The 17,773-nt window shown below is 44.0% G+C and overlaps 2 protein-coding genes across 6 annotated transcripts in view; both read left to right on the top strand.

Annotated features, from left to right (window-relative positions):
- The window catches only part of hspa4a (heat shock protein 4a), a 460,486-nt gene that overhangs the window by 299,872 nt on the left and 142,841 nt on the right, over positions 1–17,773 (top strand). The gene's annotated exons all lie outside the window — the stretch shown is intronic.
- LOC308304494 (actin filament-associated protein 1-like 1) overlaps positions 1,638–17,773 on the top strand; it is a 57,965-nt gene continuing 41,829 nt past the window's right edge. For 4 of the 5 annotated variants that reach the window (XM_080749102.1, XM_080749101.1, XM_080749100.1 and 1 more), the window contains exons 1-2: positions 1,638–1,801; positions 15,705–15,833. In XM_080749102.1, the coding sequence (XP_080605228.1) occupies positions 15,710–15,833 (124 nt within the window). In that variant the 5' untranslated portion in view covers positions 1,638–1,801; positions 15,705–15,709. The remainder of the gene's footprint in view (positions 1,802–15,704; positions 15,834–17,773) is intronic. The other variant, XM_080749099.1, reaches the window with a different exon arrangement.

Raw genomic sequence — 17,773 nt, 5'->3', positions numbered from 1 at the left:
AAAAATATATATATATTACACAGCAGTTGTGGGAAAACTAAGACATTGTTCAAAAAACACAATTCCGATTTTGGTCATTTTGGAAATAGGGCAAAAAATATATTTTTCTTCAATCTACTGTCTTGACACTCGAACCAAAATTGTTCTATAGACCATAATCTACAAATTGGAAGTGAAAAATAAACTTTAACACACATTTGAAATGAAAACAAAAAATTACATGTACAAGGAACCCCACTAGAAGGCAGACGTTTCCGCGCACGGCATGTTTCCGCGTTGGTTAAAATAGCTGATCTACAAGCTCACGTTGTCTCCTGGATGCGACGCGTTGTGAGCTTGCAGATCCGCTATTTTCGCTGTGCAACATACATAGGACAAAGTATAGTCATTAGTCAGGCTTGCGAGACGTAACGAGGAGGAGATTCACAGTGCAGCTGCAGAGAGCAGACAGCACTTCATATCAACGTTCACGAGGAGCTGCGTGCAGTGCCTGCTATTGGAGCATGTGAATGAAAAGAGAGAGGAGAGGACAGACGACCGCGGAGGCGCGGACCGCCGCATGAACCGCCGACGAACGCCGACGAACGCCGTTCACGGGCGTCAGAATGACCGCGTTCGACAATATCGTTCATCAAGCGAAAACAATTACGTTCAGTTCACGTTCGCCCAAAATATGAACGTGTTCATGAACGATCGTTCTTTGAACGCGTTCGGGTACAACACTGCATATCTCCATACAGTACATGGATCTCCATGGGTACCAGGGTCCAGGGGTCTCCATATGGGTAACTGGTCCGATATACATCACTGGCCAGATGGCCAAGACATGGCGTGACCTGGTCACTTGTCGCCCTTAGGCATCTTACATATTATTGTTGTTGTTATTATTATTCTTTATTAATATTGTTGTTGGCCTATTAGCACAACTACTATAGGCCTACTATAACTACATAGGTCTACTACTACTAGCCTACTTCTAGCAGTTGAAATTAATTGGGTTATGGTTAATTGAATAGAAGGCTCTGGTACTGCCTGGTATAGGTTAATTCACCCTTTGTCAAGTCCCGCCCATTGTCCTGCCCCTCTCCACACCCATTGGTTGCTATGTCTTGGTGGGACATTCAGTGGGACATTCCATCCACTGCCATGTTAATTCAGTTGCTTCATATTGTTATTCTGTGTGCTCAATTCTAATTTCAAACTTTGTTTCAGTCAATTGGAGCTGCTCAGTGGCAGCATAGTGAATCAGCTTGTTTTTAAATGTTTTTATTTCTCCAAAAAATATGTTTTAGCTAATTCAACATAAAAAAGGCGGAACCAGGGCGGGACAAGGCAGATAGAGCCTGCTGGTTGGTCAGTCAGGGACCAACCAGGAGGCTAACAAAGGGTGAATTGGAACATTGGATTGGAAGGAGTAAAACGACTAGCTCTAGGACCCCGCGCAGCACTGAGAAAGGAAGTATAAACTGGGGCGGTCACACTGACTCACTGGTGACACACACACATACACACGCACGCACTGGCACACACAAACATAGTCATATACTGCATACACGCGCGCGCGCGCACACACACACACACACACACACACACACACACACACACACACACACACATACACTGGCTGTCAGTTGGCTACTTGGCTTGTAACGGTTGTAACATTATCACGCCTTGAATGGACATGTCGATGAGCGCAGCTCTCACACACAACCACTGAACTGTGGTTTGTTGTTTGGGAATATTTTGGAATAATTACACTCAACAGTTTACACGTGTGTGCGGGATCCAAACGACAAAAGCTGTGAGTAGCTGTCTCTTTTACTTAGCCGCTCTTCATTTGAGTTTGAATGTATTTGATGTATTTTTTCATTTCCATAACACAAGCTGAAGGGACGCTTCCTCAAGTAAGTTCCATCTGAGTGAACGTTAGGAGGATAGAGCACAGCAGTTCAAACAATACTTTGAGCCCCGGGTACGGAGCGCATCTGTCCCGGGTATAGACAGCACTACAGCCCCTAGATTGGCTGTGATATTATTAATACATGCATAAATAATCACAAAGACAAATAGATCACACCCATGCACTCCCCTGGGGGAGGCTGTGTATAATATAGGCTACAGTAGTTGATTCAGTGTTGCTTTATTTGTCATTGTGTTTTCCATCTGCAAGCATGCTTTGAAAATAAAAACGACATTATTATGTTTCTCCTTGTTAAAGACAGCATAAAATAATAAAATTAATAGTGCAGAGAAATACTCTATCAATCTAAATAAATACATAAAAAACTAGAAGAATTCGTGTCTTATAAAGGGTTGTGGCTGTGTATAGCTTTACTGTAATATCACAGCCATTCTAGGGCTGCTACAGTACGAGCGCGTGTTTGTGAACAGTGGTGATGTCATTCACACCTCCACACAGCGTGTAAGGGAATGGATGGGAGTCACGTGGGAGGTGCTGAGGTATTCAACAGGTATGATGGAGTCAGTGATGATGCAAGCGGATGCTCATAGCTGCAGAGAGGAGAGGATAGAGAGAAGAGTGCCCCGTTGGAAGCTGTGCTGCTGGAGCTCTGCTCAATGGCAGCTCTGTGCTCACACTCACCCTAATTCTGGTGGAAAGGGGAGGAACCCGTTTACAGTATAGGCTACATGCAGCTCATATGAAAATAAGTGTAAATAACGTATAATTTATTTTAAAAAGATATTAAATGAAGGCTTAAATAAATAATGTATAATATCATTAAAACTTAGATAAATACAGAAATAAATAATGTATAATGTAATAAAAAAAAAAAAAAAGCTAAACCAGTAAGACTCCCTAATTAGCCCTATTCACGACCCGCCCACTCAGCATCCCCCGGGTGCTGAAGTCCTGTTTTGAAGGGGTAAATCCTACCATAGCCTATGGAGTTAGCACAGAAATCGCAAATTTAATGCAATTTCCGAATAGTAAAGTATAAAATACGGCTAGCATGATCAAGAACACAAGATACTAAACGGCACAAAGCACTATAATTTACTTTACTGTTAGAAATAACGATTTGTTGGCTTTAAGTCCGGTATAGTTTGATAGTTTCCCCTTCTAAATTGAAGTCAGCACCCGGGGAAAACTGAGAAACGGAAGTAGGTGGGCGGGCCGTGAATAAGGCTAATCGGGAGATAAGCGACCGCCACGTCACATACACAAACTTTAGAAGGGAGGGAATGGGAAATGGGACAGATCCATGTTGATGTTGATGACTTGACTTTATACCAAAATCTGTAGTAGCAGTGTCCAAAAATGTGTTTTTCAAAACTCAGCCTGATGGTGGCGCTAAAAGAAGGCCATGTGAGAAATCAGGAGGCTGGAGGTTGTGGTTTGCCAGCCAAGGAGTGTGTGTGCAAAGTGGCGGAGATAAGAGTAGCGGAAAAGTGTGACGTGACGTGAAGTGACAGACTGACTGACTGACGGACAGCCAGTGGAGCTTTTCATTGCGACCGTTAGGTCGCATTTACTATCAAAACCTCCACCGGCTGTCCGTCCGTCACACGCCGGCTGTCCGTCCGTCAGTCACACGCCGTCACACTAACCCTGCCCTGCTCATATCTCCGCAACCGTTGCCCCGATCCATGCCAAATTTTGCACACATACTCCTTGCCTGCCAAACCACAATCAATTCTCACATGGCCCTCTTCTAGCGCCACCATGAGGCCGATTCTTGCAAAACACATTTTTGGACACTGCTCCTACAATTTTTGCCCTAAAATCACGCAAATCGGTACACAGCATGTCTACACTCATCTCATCAACATGCATATGTCCCATTTAGCGCCACCTTCAGGCCGATTTTTTTAAACACATTTTTGGACACTACTCCTACAGATTTCGCCCTAAAATCACACAAATCGGTACACACTTGCTCTACACTGATGTCATCAACATGGATCTGTCCCATTTAGCGCCACCTTCAGGCCAATTTTTAAAACACATTTTTGGACACTACTCCTACAGATTTTGCCCTAAAATCACGCAAATCGGTACACAGTATGTCTACACTCATCTCATCAACATGGATCTGTCCCATATAGCGACACCATCAGGCCGAGTTTTTCAAACACATTTTTGGACACTGCTCCTTCACATTTTGGCCTAAAATCAATCAATCTCCCGATTAGGGAGTCTTACTGGTAGTAAAAGAAACTCATGTTATCATCAGTGAAGGAAACCACACACACACACATATTCACATACACGCGCGCGCGTGCACACACACACACACACACACACACACACACACACACACACACACACACACACACACACACACACACACACACACCCCTATCGCTATCATAAACCTTGACCTCCACCATGGCTCCTTTACTCCTCTTCCTCTTCCTCAGGCTCTCCCAGCCTCTCTTCCTTCCTTCCTTCCTTCCTCCTCCTCTCTCTCTTCTGTCTCATAAAAAGAAAACTCCCCAGACCTTCTTCCTCACACAACTACTCTTTGTTTCTTCTCTCTCTTTTTCCTCCCCCCCTCCTCCCCAGTCCAGTCCGGTGTATTTCACAGCCAGGGACACAGTCAGCAGGCCCAGGTTTTCCCACACACATTCAGCCTCTCATAATAATAATAACACATTTGTAAGCAGTGGGTGGAAAGTATATTTCCTCTCAAGTACAGTGCTTAAGTACAAGTTTGAGTTACTTTTACTTTACAGAGAGTTTCCGATTCCCAAGCTTCGCAGGATGCTTCATGAAATTAACTCGCACCGCTCACTTCACTGGGTGTGATTTTATTACAATATATTTTTAAATAATGTATTTGTTTGATTAACTAATTAACTCTGACTTCAGTGTCAGGGTTTGGTGACTAAGACACTCTTGATGAGGGTCCAGAGGGACAGAAACGTCAATTTGAATAAAAACTGTTGCTGCTGAGCATGAGCAGTGTGCAGGATTTTTGTTCATGAAATACCTTTTTCATGATTGCTAAGGGTGTGGTGACAAAAATAGTTTGTGTGAAGCAGTGATGTCAGGTCGCCAACTCGCCATGTGTCATGGGACGATATGAAAATGTCATATCACGATTATTGTGACAAAAGAAATCGTGATTTACGATATTATCGCGATAATCAAAATCCATTATCCTGGGGACGAACATTTGCCAAAAAATAACCAACCTACAAGCTCACAACGCGTTGTGAGCTTGTAGGTTGGCTATTTTTTGGCAAATACACTGATAGTAAGTGAAAAAAAAAGCCTGTATCAAGTACATATATTATAAGTACCTTTTACCAATTATAGAGGGTTTAAGTGGTACCGGATATGCAGCCCGACAAATAAAAGTTGAATTGATCCCAGTGCATGACGGAGGACGATATCACGATAAATTAAATCTCCACGATACTATTATCGTGAGTGTTTTTTATCACAATAAACGATAATATCTTGTATCGTCCCATCCCTACTTGATTGTCAGAAATGCAGTTGTTTTTAATCTCCCTGCAAAAATCCGGGAAGCAGCACACTGCCTGGAAAAACATCAAACAAAGATTAGATCGGCAACGCAAGGCAATTTGTGTGTTTGCCACTTTGCCCATCTCTGTATATACGATACGTACATGTCTGTTTGCAACACAAGAATGTGTTGCAGTTTGCGTGCAACTGCAACATGTGTCGTCTGGTCAGTGTGTGCACGTCATATGAATTTCCAAGACATAGTAATCTCCACAATTTATAAATAGAATGATTGTCCTTGTTGTACATGAAATGCACATAGTGACCTGCTGGTCACTATATGCACAAGAATGTCCACACTCAGCGCTATAAAAACCCCAGTGTTGGTAACACCGTGGCGTTGTGGGCTTTTGACTCAACCCTCCATAATGTGCCATCTCCAGCTATTTCCTCACCGGCCCGCTATATCTCAACAAACTGATAAGATAGCTGCAAGAATGCAGGAAAAAATGTACGCTTTGTTGCCATGCCCACCCCGCCCCAGCCGCCAGCTGTTTCCCTGTAAATTCTTTACTAAATCGGTTTGCAGAGGGGTCTATTTTCGAGTGTCTGCGTGTGTCTGAATGCGAAAGACCCCAGGCTGGGGCTGACATCATCCTCTGTTTTCGTGCAAAATATCAAGTTTGAAGCAGACTTTTGTCTCAGACTGGGAGTGAGGGGGGGACGGGGGTTAAACCCTGACCCCTGTTTGAAGAGAGGATGACTGTCTGGAGAGAGAGAGAGAGAGAGAGAGAGAGAGAGAGAGAGAGAGGAGGGGGGGGACAAGGGCAGTGATGGGAGAAGTACTTTTTCTTTACTTATAGATTTGCCATTTAAAAACTTTGCACGTCCTGCCATTGGCGAAACAGTAGATTTCAGTGGATTGGCAGCGTAAATCAGCTATTTTAGCGTTTTTTATCGTCAGACCTTCTCTGACTGAAATCTACCTGTGAAGGTGGATTCTGCTTTTCAATGGGAATAGAATGGGTTCTTGCCATTTGCGGGTTTCTGCAAAAATACGCCCCATTCTCTATAAAAGATTTAATGGAAATAACCCTGTGGAAAAAATGCATTTGCAGGCAATTTTCTGGAAAAGAGCAATAAAGCCTGAAGACTTGAAACAGTACATCTGTAAGTAAAAGTATCAATACCCTATTGTAGAAAGTGTGTGTTACAATTACAAGTATAATGTACTTGAGTAAACGTACAAAAGTATTGGCATCAGAAATTCAAAATGTATACTTTGAAAATAGCACATGTACATTAAGCCTTCGCTCACAACGGATGTACAACGCGTCCCAATGCACAACGTCAGTACGTCACAACCTGACGCGATTTACTTGAGTAAATGTACTTAGTTACTTTACACCACTGGATGATGGGACATGAGAGAAGGAGGAAAGAAGGCTGCATATCGTCGTTGTGGGGTGAAAACCTTGTATGTCCAAAACCATTCCTTGTTGCATTTATCATTTCCGTTCCTTGTTGCATTTATCATTTTAAAAATGATTTAAACCAGTGAAAACAGCCGATCTACAAGCACACAACGCCTCGCACCGCGAGGCGTTGTGTGCTCGTAGATCGGCTGTTTTCACTACTTTTGTGCGACGACGGCATTGCATGATGAAGCAGGGCTTTGCTTTGCGAAAGAACGTACAAATTTGAAACTTTGAGATACAAGGTTTCCGCCCGACAACGACGATATGAGGGATGGGATGGATTGGAGAGGAGAGGAGAGGAGAGGCACAGGGAGGGAGGCAGAGGGAAGGGGAGGGGAGGGGAGGGGAGGGGAGGGGAGGGGAGGCATACGGGCGTGGAGCAGGAGGCCCATGGATCCCCCTCTGGGAGTCCCAGTGTGGGAGAGGCAGGAAGGGGAGGAAGAGGAGGAGTGCTGCACAGCACAGCACAATCCTCCACATTAATTCACATTAACCGCGTGAACCCTGCTGCAGCGTTGGCCATTAACCACTCCAAGGTCTGACCTCCCACCCCTTGTCTGAAGAGGAGTGGGGAGAGGAGAAGAGATGATGGAGCTGGGGCGGGGTCAGTTTGGCTGTCCAGACATGTTCATTTAACTCTTAATTAACCCATTTCTGGGGCGACAGTGGGGTTCCCAGTTCGGTCCCGGGCTCCCCCAGAGTTAGTGTCGAAGTGTCCTTGAGCAAGACTCTGAACCCCTAACTGCTCCTGATGAGCAGGTTGGTGCCTTGCATGGTTTCCTCCGTCATCGGTTTATGAATGTGTGTGTGTGTGAATGGGTGAATGTAATGCACAATCTCTTTAAATTGCCTTGGATAAAAAGTGCTATGTATAAATGCACCATTTACCATTTAGACCCGGAACCCCTTTTGGGGTAGTTGTCGCTAAGTACAGTATGCTGTATAGCAACATAATTCTTTGAATAAATATTTGAACTTTTTCAGTTGAGTCAATGTTTTTAGAATCGGCCTCAGGTCTAAATGGGTTAATAATTATTAGGGTCCATTGGTTTACCTATTGGTATTCAATTGTGTGTGTGTGTGTGTGTGTGTGTGTGTGTGTGTGTGTGTGTGTGTGTGTGTGTGTGTGTGTGTGTGTGTGTGTGTGTGTGTGTGTGTGTGTGTGTGTGTGTGTGTGTGCGCGCCCACATGCGGGCACGTACACAGTACACACGTGTCGTGTATATGCGTCTGAAGGCTGGGTTTCTTTGAACAGTGTTCGTATATATATCTGGTCCCTCTCTATCCCCTCCACTCTGACCACATGAAGCATGTCATGTCAACACTAAGCAGCAACACGAGGGCCAGCGGCCTCGGACAGACAGCAGCTGAGCGACAGGCGTCTCGGCCCCATGCATGCGCACATTGCGCAGCCTAAATCTGTTAAAATGGAAGTCCCATGACCCTGCTCTCATGACTGGCCTTCTTCACACAGCCTGCACACACACACACACACACACACACACACACACACACACACACACACACACACACACACCGCGCACAGCAACACACCACACACATTGGCCCTATTTATCCATTAGATCCATTGGCGTCCCATGTGACCATGCTTGCTGTCTGCATGATTATGTTTCTGTGTGAGAGAAAGTCAGATAGAGAGAGAGAGAGAGATTGTGTGTGTGTGTGTGTGTGTGTGTGTGTGTGTGTGTGTGTGTGTGTGGGCTGGGGGGTTTATAGAAAGATTCTTCTTGTGGAAGACAGGAACCACAAGCCATCTCAACAGCTGATTCTCAGCCCTCTGGTCCTGAGAGAGATGGAGAGAGAGAGAGAGAGAGAGAGAGAGAGAGAGAGAGAATGGGGGGTAACAGAACATGAGATGTTGAAAGATAAACTGGAGGAGAGAGCAAGAGATGGAGCAAGAGAACGAGGGACAGTGACTTCTTTCTTTGTAACAACAAGCAAATGATGAAATAAATGTGCAAGTTTAAAGATGTGTTGGAAACAAGGCACCACCACCACAACAACAGCAACAAAGTGGAAAGATGGACATAAAAACAGCAGTTTTTTATTTTGCACTGATGTTTAAGTTTGATATAAGATATTTTCAGGCATTGCTTTGAGTATATAGTTCAGTATTTGTATTGGAATCCACTTTTGACAATGCAGTGTTGTAAGAACATCAGGGAGAGGAGCAGAGGACCGATGAGGTAAGGGTTCAGTAAGTAAGTAAGCCTTGCCGAGCCATGAGGCCCATAGGGCAGGAGCCTATCTCCTGATCTGTAGCGTGAAGCAGCCTGATACAGTACAAGTACACCCTCTGGATATGATGCTTGTACAGTATGTTGTAAGGTACTTACCCCCCAATCCAACCCTTGATGCAGAGTTCAAGCAGGGAGGCACTGGATCCCATTTTTCAGAGTCTTTGGTATTATCGCGGCCGGGGATCGAACCCCAATCTCCCAGTCTCAGGGCGGACGCTCTAACCACAAGGCCACTGAACTGGTGTTCAGCTGGTATGTGAAGAAAAAGTTGCCTGTGTAAGGGAGAAGTGATAATTGACTCCCTTTTTGGCCTCCTGAAAGGTGAATTTTCAGGGCTGTTTTAAAGGATGCCAGTGAGTGGTTGGTTCTATAGGTGGATGTTACTAGATCATTGTTTACTGCTGTGTTTTTTCTACCTCCGTTCTTTTTCTTAGATTACTATTTCTATGCATTTGATGTATTGATGTTGATGTATTGATGTATTATCTTGCTATTTATTGTAAATCGCTCTGGATTAAGAGCGTCTGCTAAATGCCTAAATCGTAAATTTTAAATTGATAGTGAACAGTAATCTGACAGGAAATGGGGAGTGACACGCATTAAAGGTGGTCGGGATCGGGAGTCGTACTCGCAACAAGCTGTCAGGCTATAGGTTCCTGGATGGCTACACTAGTCGCCCTAGGCCGTCGCTCATTATTTGTAGGTATTTATTCAGGTAGATAATAGGACTAAGGTACAGTACAGTTTGTAGACTGAGATGTAGGACCGTAGTGGACATGAGCTACTGTTGACAACATAGACAGAAAACCCCAGCTGCTGGAATACACATACATGTGCATACGCTACGCACACACGCACATGCACACGCACAGGCACGCACACACACACACACTCTGTTGAAGAAGGGTGTGGAGCACAGCTGCGCAATCCACAGCTACGGGCATTTTGGGTTAAAGGATATGTCCAACAGCTGTGTGTGTGTGTGTGTGTGTGTGTGTGTGTGTGTGTGTGTGTGTGTGTGTGTGTGTGTGTGTGTGTGTGTGTGTGTGTGTGTGTGTGTGTGTGTGTGTGTGTGTGTGTGTGTGTGTGTGTGCGTGCGTGTCTGTCTTTGTGTGTGTGTGTGTGTGTGTGTGTGCGCGTGTGTGTGTGTGTGTGTGTGTGTGTGTGTGTGTGTGTGTGTGTGTGTGTGTGTGTGTGTGTGTGTGTGTGTGTGTGTGAGCGCGTGTGAGCGCGTGTGTGCGTGCACTTTAATTCCTGTGTTGTTTTTGTGTGTTGAGTCTCAGACATTGTATTGCATCCCTTGGTTGTGAATGGGTCTATATTTGAACCCTGTGCAGACAATGGAGTATTGTTAGACAGGGGGGCGGAAAGAACCTGGTGATGAGAAGATGGATCACTCTTTCATTTCATTTCATCTCTCTCTCTCTCTCTCTCTCTCTCTCTCTCTCTCTCTCTCTCTCTCTCTCTCATTCCCTGTTTGGGTGTTTTGACAAATTACTGCCTAGTTTGTTTTTGTGCATGAATTAGGCCTACTACATCTCTGATCTGCTCATTCTTTTTTTTCTGATGCAACGTCTATGACATTTTATTACCAAAGAAAAGAAGAAATTCACATTGTATTTCATCTATAAACAATGTTTTCGATCAATTAAACTTTTACGTAACACTAACCGACCGGCACACAGGCTCACCTCTGAGTGGCCTGGTCCAACCACATTCTTCTCCTGCAGCTCTAGATCTAGAACAGTTAAGCCAAGGGTTCACTAACATTTTACCTCCACAATAATCATATTTTGAACTGGGGATCCCCCTAAAAAGAACCTGGAGTTTCAAGTGCTTGTAGATTGGCTATTTTCACAATGTTTGCCTCTTTATTTTGCCTCTTTCTTACATAATATTTGGTATTAATAAGATCTTAAAAGTAATTAAATTGTTACTTTAGAAATGTGCAGATACACTTATACTAGGGATGAGGCCGAATATTCGGCACCGAAAATTTTCGGCCGAAAATGGCTAAAAATGCATTTTTGGTTTTCGGCTGGATAGCTTTTAAAACCGAATAGTTGAGCACTGAATAGTGTGAAGGACAGGGGTCTAGTTGGGGTCCTCAATAGGCGGACCGCAGTCCATGTCCGGACCGCGGCGCACCTCCGTCCGGACCGCGGCACATTTCTGAGAAATCTCCGCACAGTTGTATCTGACGATCGGACTGACTGTGACTGTGTTTGTGTGTGTGTGTGTGTGTGTGCGTGGGTGTGTATGTGCTCATTCGCTCAAACACATACACAGGCTCACAAGACACACCCCTACGCCAATTTGCAAGCCCACAAAGCGTCGCGGGTGCAACGTGCTGTGGGCTTGTAGATCAAAGGTTTTCCTTCCCTCCGAGCTCCGACGCAGTCTGCTCTCCATGCTGCTCCCTCCTCCCCTCCCCTCTTCACACACTCATGCCGCTCGCTGCCTTAAAAAAGTTGCTAAAACCTCTTGGAAACCATTGCTCCCACTGGATTAATAACTTAGAGATCTTCTACCTTTGGCTGTTCAATTGGAGAGGACAACAGCAACACATTAATATCCACGATGTAAGGCTCCAACTGCTTGCAGACGAGAAATGGTCGCGAAACTCGCGATGCGTGATGATGCGTCTTTAACAATGTGATGTGTCGTCGCATATTATTGCCAGCTATCCTAGGCTGTTAGGTTAATAACTATGACTCGTTGACCCTGATTTGACTGGTCATTTGACATAGTCAATCAGCACAGTCTGGCTTGTGCAGTACGTGTGTCAACTAACTGAATGTCAAGTAATCCTCTCCCCCTCACGCTAAGTTCCACTTTATTTTCCATTCTGAACGACAAGCCTAATATTGCATTTATGCTCTTTAGTTTCCAATAATTAAACTATAAGCCAGTGTTTTATTGCTACACAATAAATGTAAATAATGTAGCCTACTCTACATGCATAAATAATTATCCATTCATCCATCCATCCATCTTCAACCGCTTATCCAGCATCGGGTAGCAGGGGTAACAGTTCCAACTGAGATTTCCAAAGTTCCAAATAATAATAATAATAATTGCACTATTTTGACTTTGTTTTATGCTAACATTGCAAAGAGAAAATATTTTATTTTGTTATGTGTGCATTCAAAAGTGAGAAATAAAAGTTTTATGGAACCATATGGTGATTATTATTTAAGTTAGGTTTTGCCATAATCAGGTAGCTTTACAACAAAGGTACAGCAATGGTACAAACATTTATTATACAAAATAAATTATATACATGTATTATTCGGCTATTCGGTATTCGGTATTCGGCGGAATGTTTCCAGTATTCGGTATTCGGTTTCGGCCAAGAATTTTGTATTCGGCACATCCCTAACTTATACTGCATGGTGGTTCGTTTACTGTTGAGTGAGAAAACAATGTTGCACATTACGCTAATCTCCTGGGGACCTCCCAAAATAATTTGGGGACTCCCCTGGGGTCCCGACCACCAGTTTGGGTCAACCACATTCGCTAATTGTCTTCCAAACAACAACATAAGCAACCATATCTGCTGTCATCCAGAGTAAAACAGTATTATTTTTTTTTTTTAGAGTAGGAAACCATTTTTACCCGTTTTTTCCTTCCCAATTTACATGCTCCTTCTGACGTCGAGTTTGACATGACGTAAAAAATCTAAATCGGGATGGCAAATCGGGACTAAGGCTTATGATTGGATCTCATCCTTGAACCACTCACCATAGTCTAGAGCAGTGGTTCTCAACCTTTTCAGGTCGCGACTCCATATTTTAACTGGGTACCCCCCACCCTGACAAGCACTAAGAGTTGAGGCATTACATTTACATTACAACACGGTTATATTGTGAAAATAGCAGATCTACAGGCGTTGTGAGCATGTAGATCTGCTATTTTCACAATTTCTGCCTCTAATATTTGACAATTTGTTTAATTTGTCATTTTAGAGGTATTAAAAAGTCCTTAAATTGTCACTTTAGAAATGTGCAGATACCTCGGCCTCTATACACTTAAACTTTGTTGGTTTGTTTACTGTTGAGTGAGAAGACAATGTAGACAATGTATCCTCTAGAAGACCACCACTGGTCTAGAGGATAATGTTTCCTGATATTTGCTCCCGATCAAGGCTGGGGTAGGAAATGCCGGGAGGGGCATTCCCTAATCCCTACCACACATATCCCATATCTTGTATTGTGAGTGGGGAAAAAAACAACCAAATGTTTCTACTATCATCCAGATTACAACAGTTAAGCAAGGGGAGCCTGCCTGGTGGTCTCCCCTCTCTCTCTGCCCAAGGTTTCCTGTCTCTCAGTCTTGACACTAACCTACTCTATCTAAAATAAAGTGCCAAAACAACGACATCTCCAGACATCCAGTGCTGTTGAAAGAGAGGAAACGCGGGGCATCCCCATCCCGTGGCGTAGAGATAAACACTTGCCCTCCAGAGACCCTGCAGGGTTCAATTCCCGGCTGCGGTGCCTCTGGCTTGGGCCGGCCGGACGCTCCAACAAACACAGTTGTTAGTGTTTTGTGGGTAGAGGAAGCCTGCAGGGGACCGTGTCCTTGTCACTGCACTATAGCGGCCCCTACTGGTTGGTAGGGGTGGCTGTTCAGCCGAGTGGGGATCCGGGGGAGATGGTTTGAACCTCCCTGTCTGTCAGGGGAAAGGTTTAATGACGGTGTTGATTTTGATTTAGTTTTAGTCATAGTCTTTTGAATAAAATTCCATTTAAGTTTTTGTCATATTTTAGTCATCTGAAATATGACAAAATATATTTTTTGTCAGGAACACTCACGTCAAAGTAGATTTAACCATTTATTGCAACAAATGGAATACAGTGAACTCTGATTGGATTAGACTGAGTGATGTAATGATTAGCAGATCTGTGAATGAGGAGTAGGAAAGGAGCTGACTGACATCTGATTAGAGCTGAGGCGGGCAAGACTCGCGTGTCCTGCATAAACTAATGCTATACTTCATTTGGCAGGCCTCGATGGTGTCGTAATGCCTGATTTTATACCTGGTTGCATGCTGAAAATAGACGATCTACAAGCTCACAATGTGAGCTTGCAGATCTGCTATTTTCAGAGTGCAACACCTGAGTGTTATTATAGACAGGAAACGGGGAGAGAAATGGGGAGTGACACGGATTGGGACTCGAACCAGTGCCGCACTGTCAGGATACATTGGTGGCCTAGGTTCCCGGACCGCTAGGCCAGCGGTCCGGGCCCTAACTTCTATCCTTTTAAGGCCCACCCCCACGCCTTTTCCCTCTCTCTCTCTCTCTCTCTCTCTCTCTCTCTCTCTCTCTCTCTCTCTCTCTCTCTCTCTGTCTCTCGCCCACCCCCTTCCTCTCTCTCTTTGTCAGCTCTGAGCAAGCAGGATGTGTGTGAGTGTGTCACAGGCTGCAGGAGTGTCAAGGTCACTGGAACAGAGACACACACACACACACACACACACACACACACACACACACACACACACACACACACACACACACACACACACACACACACACACACACACACGCGCGCGCACACACACACACACACACACACACACACACAATGTCACCTCGTTGAACAAGAAAAACTGTTATTGCTCAAAGAAAGTATGCAGTGAGTATTTAGGTTTTTAACAGAGAGAGAGAGAGAGAGAGGGGGGGTAGCAGAGGGGTGTGAGGGATAAGGCAGATAAATTATGTGAAATATCCGCCTTCCCGTTCAGCTGCTGCAGCAGGCAGTAAGCTGAGCTCCAAACTCACTGCATGCCTCTTAACTGACACTGGCCACACGCCTCGGACAATCTGTGTGTGTGTGTGTGTGTGTGTGTGTGTGTGTGTGTGTGTGTGTGTGTGTGTGTGTGTGTGTGTGTGTGTGTGTGTGTGTGTGTGTGTGTGTGTGTGTGTGTGTGTGTGTGTGGCATGCGGGTAGGGACATTTGGAAACATCAGTGTGTGATAGTGTTGCCTCAGTCAGTGTGCCTCAGTTGAAGAAGAACCATTTAAAACACTACTGTTTAAACAAGCATGTGCTTTTTGTTGTTTGTTGTAATCATTTGAATGCTTGTTGTTTGTTGTAATCATTTGAATGCTTGTAGTCTAGATGGAAAGTGGGGTCCACACGCCTAGGAACAAATGAACCTGGCATCTGCCTACATAACATGCTATCTAAATCACATCTTAGCCTTTGCATAAGCCTGCAAGGTTGTCAAGGCTAGGTGCAAGTTCTACGCCTGTTCAACAACAACTCGAACGCGTAGTGTAGTGTGGTGAAGTATAAGTAAGTAACATGTTCACAGAAGTAGGCACTTCTCACAGAGAAAACTCACAAACTAAATCTAAGACATTCCACAAATGCTTGTAGTGTTTATAAGTGGTTCTTAAAAATGTCCACAGAGGCTGCAACTCTCAAGACCTGTGGAAGGACATTCCATACCTGTGTTACTATGTGTAGCTATGTGTAGCTTTTTGTCCCCTAATGTCCTGTGTCTCTCCTGGTCATTCAGCAGCGATGGAGCGTCTAGTGAAGGAGCTTGGTGTTCTGTTGAAGATGCTGGACCAGGAGGCGGTCAGCCCCGCCACGGCAGACAAGATGGCCTCCGTACGAAACCTCCTAGAGACACTGCAGCCCAAAGGTACAGGGGGGAGAGAGAGCTTTGAATGCTTTTATTTGAACAATGATATCCCAAGACCTGTGTCTTCAGCAATCAAACAAAAAACACTTTTCCTTAAAACATGAAGACATTTAACAATTAAATCATAATCTTCTGGAAAGAGAAAGAGAGAGAGAGAGAGAGAGAGAGAGAGAGAGAGAAAAGAAGGGTACCGTACAGGTCTGATAATTCAGCTCAATTACAGGGCAATAGCCTTGTAAAAGTCCTTGCACTTTTTTTGCAATTCATTTACCTGAAAGCATATTTTTTCAAACTGTTGTTTGAGTACATCCACACAGAACTCTATTATGTGGCGATAAAGCATCACCATTTTTAGATTTGTTGCGTGCGAATGAAGGCATCAGTCTTTATGAATGGGGTGAATGAGATCAACTATGTGAATGCAGTGGTTTTTATGTGAAAATGTCCCTGCCTCCGGTGAGTCACATTATGGGCTTGTGAGCTGAGCTTTCATGGTGAACTTGTAGATGATACTTCCATTAACACAAGGCCAGCGATTTTGTTTTAACATAAGGCCAGCGATTTTGTTTTAAGTTCACATCCCATGACAGTTAATCACCTCTGGTACACTTCGGAGCCAGGCAAACTGGCTTGAGAAACACTCTCATGCTGTCAATCTATATTCACTCTCTAAATCCAACCCTTGCCAAATACAGCTGCAAATACAGCAACACTTAACTCTCCCGCCGCTTCGAACGTTCACGTTCGCCCCATTTTTTACAGAACCTCGAAGCCAATACGGCGCTCGTTCGGTTCGTTCGTCTGATGACTGTAAGCTGATGAGGCGTCGCGCGGCCGTCTACTGTAAACACATTTTCCGCGGTGATGGTGTAAAAAATCCATTATGCGTTAACATCAACGGAGAACAATTCACTTCCTTGTTGATTTTCTCTGGCTCTGAGGCTCTGTGGCCAGTGACTGGTCTTCTTCTTCTTCAACACATAACAGGCAAATTCACATTCATTCTCGCATGACGCCGCCCTCTGCTGCCTGGCAGACCAAAGTGCACTATTGCACAACCAAAAAAAAAAATAAAATAAAAATAAATGTCTGTCTGTCTATCTACTATAACGTCGCAAAGGTAAGCCGCTTTTTGATGGCGCCAGACCCAATAAATAAATAAATAATCTGGCAGTAGGAGAGTTAATAGGGGTGAGACATTGATTTAGTCTTAGGTCAGGGTTAGGTCTGGCACAGTGTCATGCTGTTTCTGGCACCAACACGGGGAAGCTCTGCTGAACTCAAGTGTTTCTTTGGAGGAAAAAAGCATGTTGAGCTGCTAATTCTTTTTGAAAGAAATTAGAAACAATTTGAAATGTTGTCAAGATTTCCGAAAATATTCATATGAATATCTTTTTGCCTGGAACCAAGCCATCCAGGATCCTGGTGAATCATAACTCATGGCCACAAAACATTTCATTCTGTGTCATTTGTTTTTAAATATTTCATTATACATGTATACTGTATTTAATAAATACCCAATCTTTTCCAAATATTTTTTACACAAACATTTCATGATTCACCAGGAGCCTGGGTGGCTTGTTTCCAGGCTTAACATTTATCTAAATACTTTTGGAAAATCTCTGTCTATGGGCAAAATGTATGGGTTTTATATCTGTGGCACCACAAAATGGCTGCCATTGCTATGCCCTATATTAACGGCCAAAACGAATGAGGACACTTTCAACAATATGTTGAAAGTGGTTAAAGTCATCCACCAAGGGATTTCCCCTCCCAGAATGTCTGTGTATCTTCTAAGTTCCTCACATATTTGTGTGAACAGGGGAAACAAAGTTCGTTGTGATTCCAATCATGATATGTGACCAACCAGTGGCCTGCAGCTCACAAGACAATGCCCAGGGCTAAACGTTGGTGGATCCTTGTTTATCTCTGCCGTATAA

This window comes from Nannobrachium achirus, assembly GCF_963921795.1.
Source record: "Nannobrachium achirus genome assembly, chromosome: 19".
NCBI lineage: Eukaryota > Metazoa > Chordata > Actinopteri > Myctophiformes > Myctophidae > Nannobrachium > Nannobrachium achirus.
Note: the sequence above shows the minus strand (reverse complement) of the source record. Positions and strands in the feature narration are given on the sequence as shown.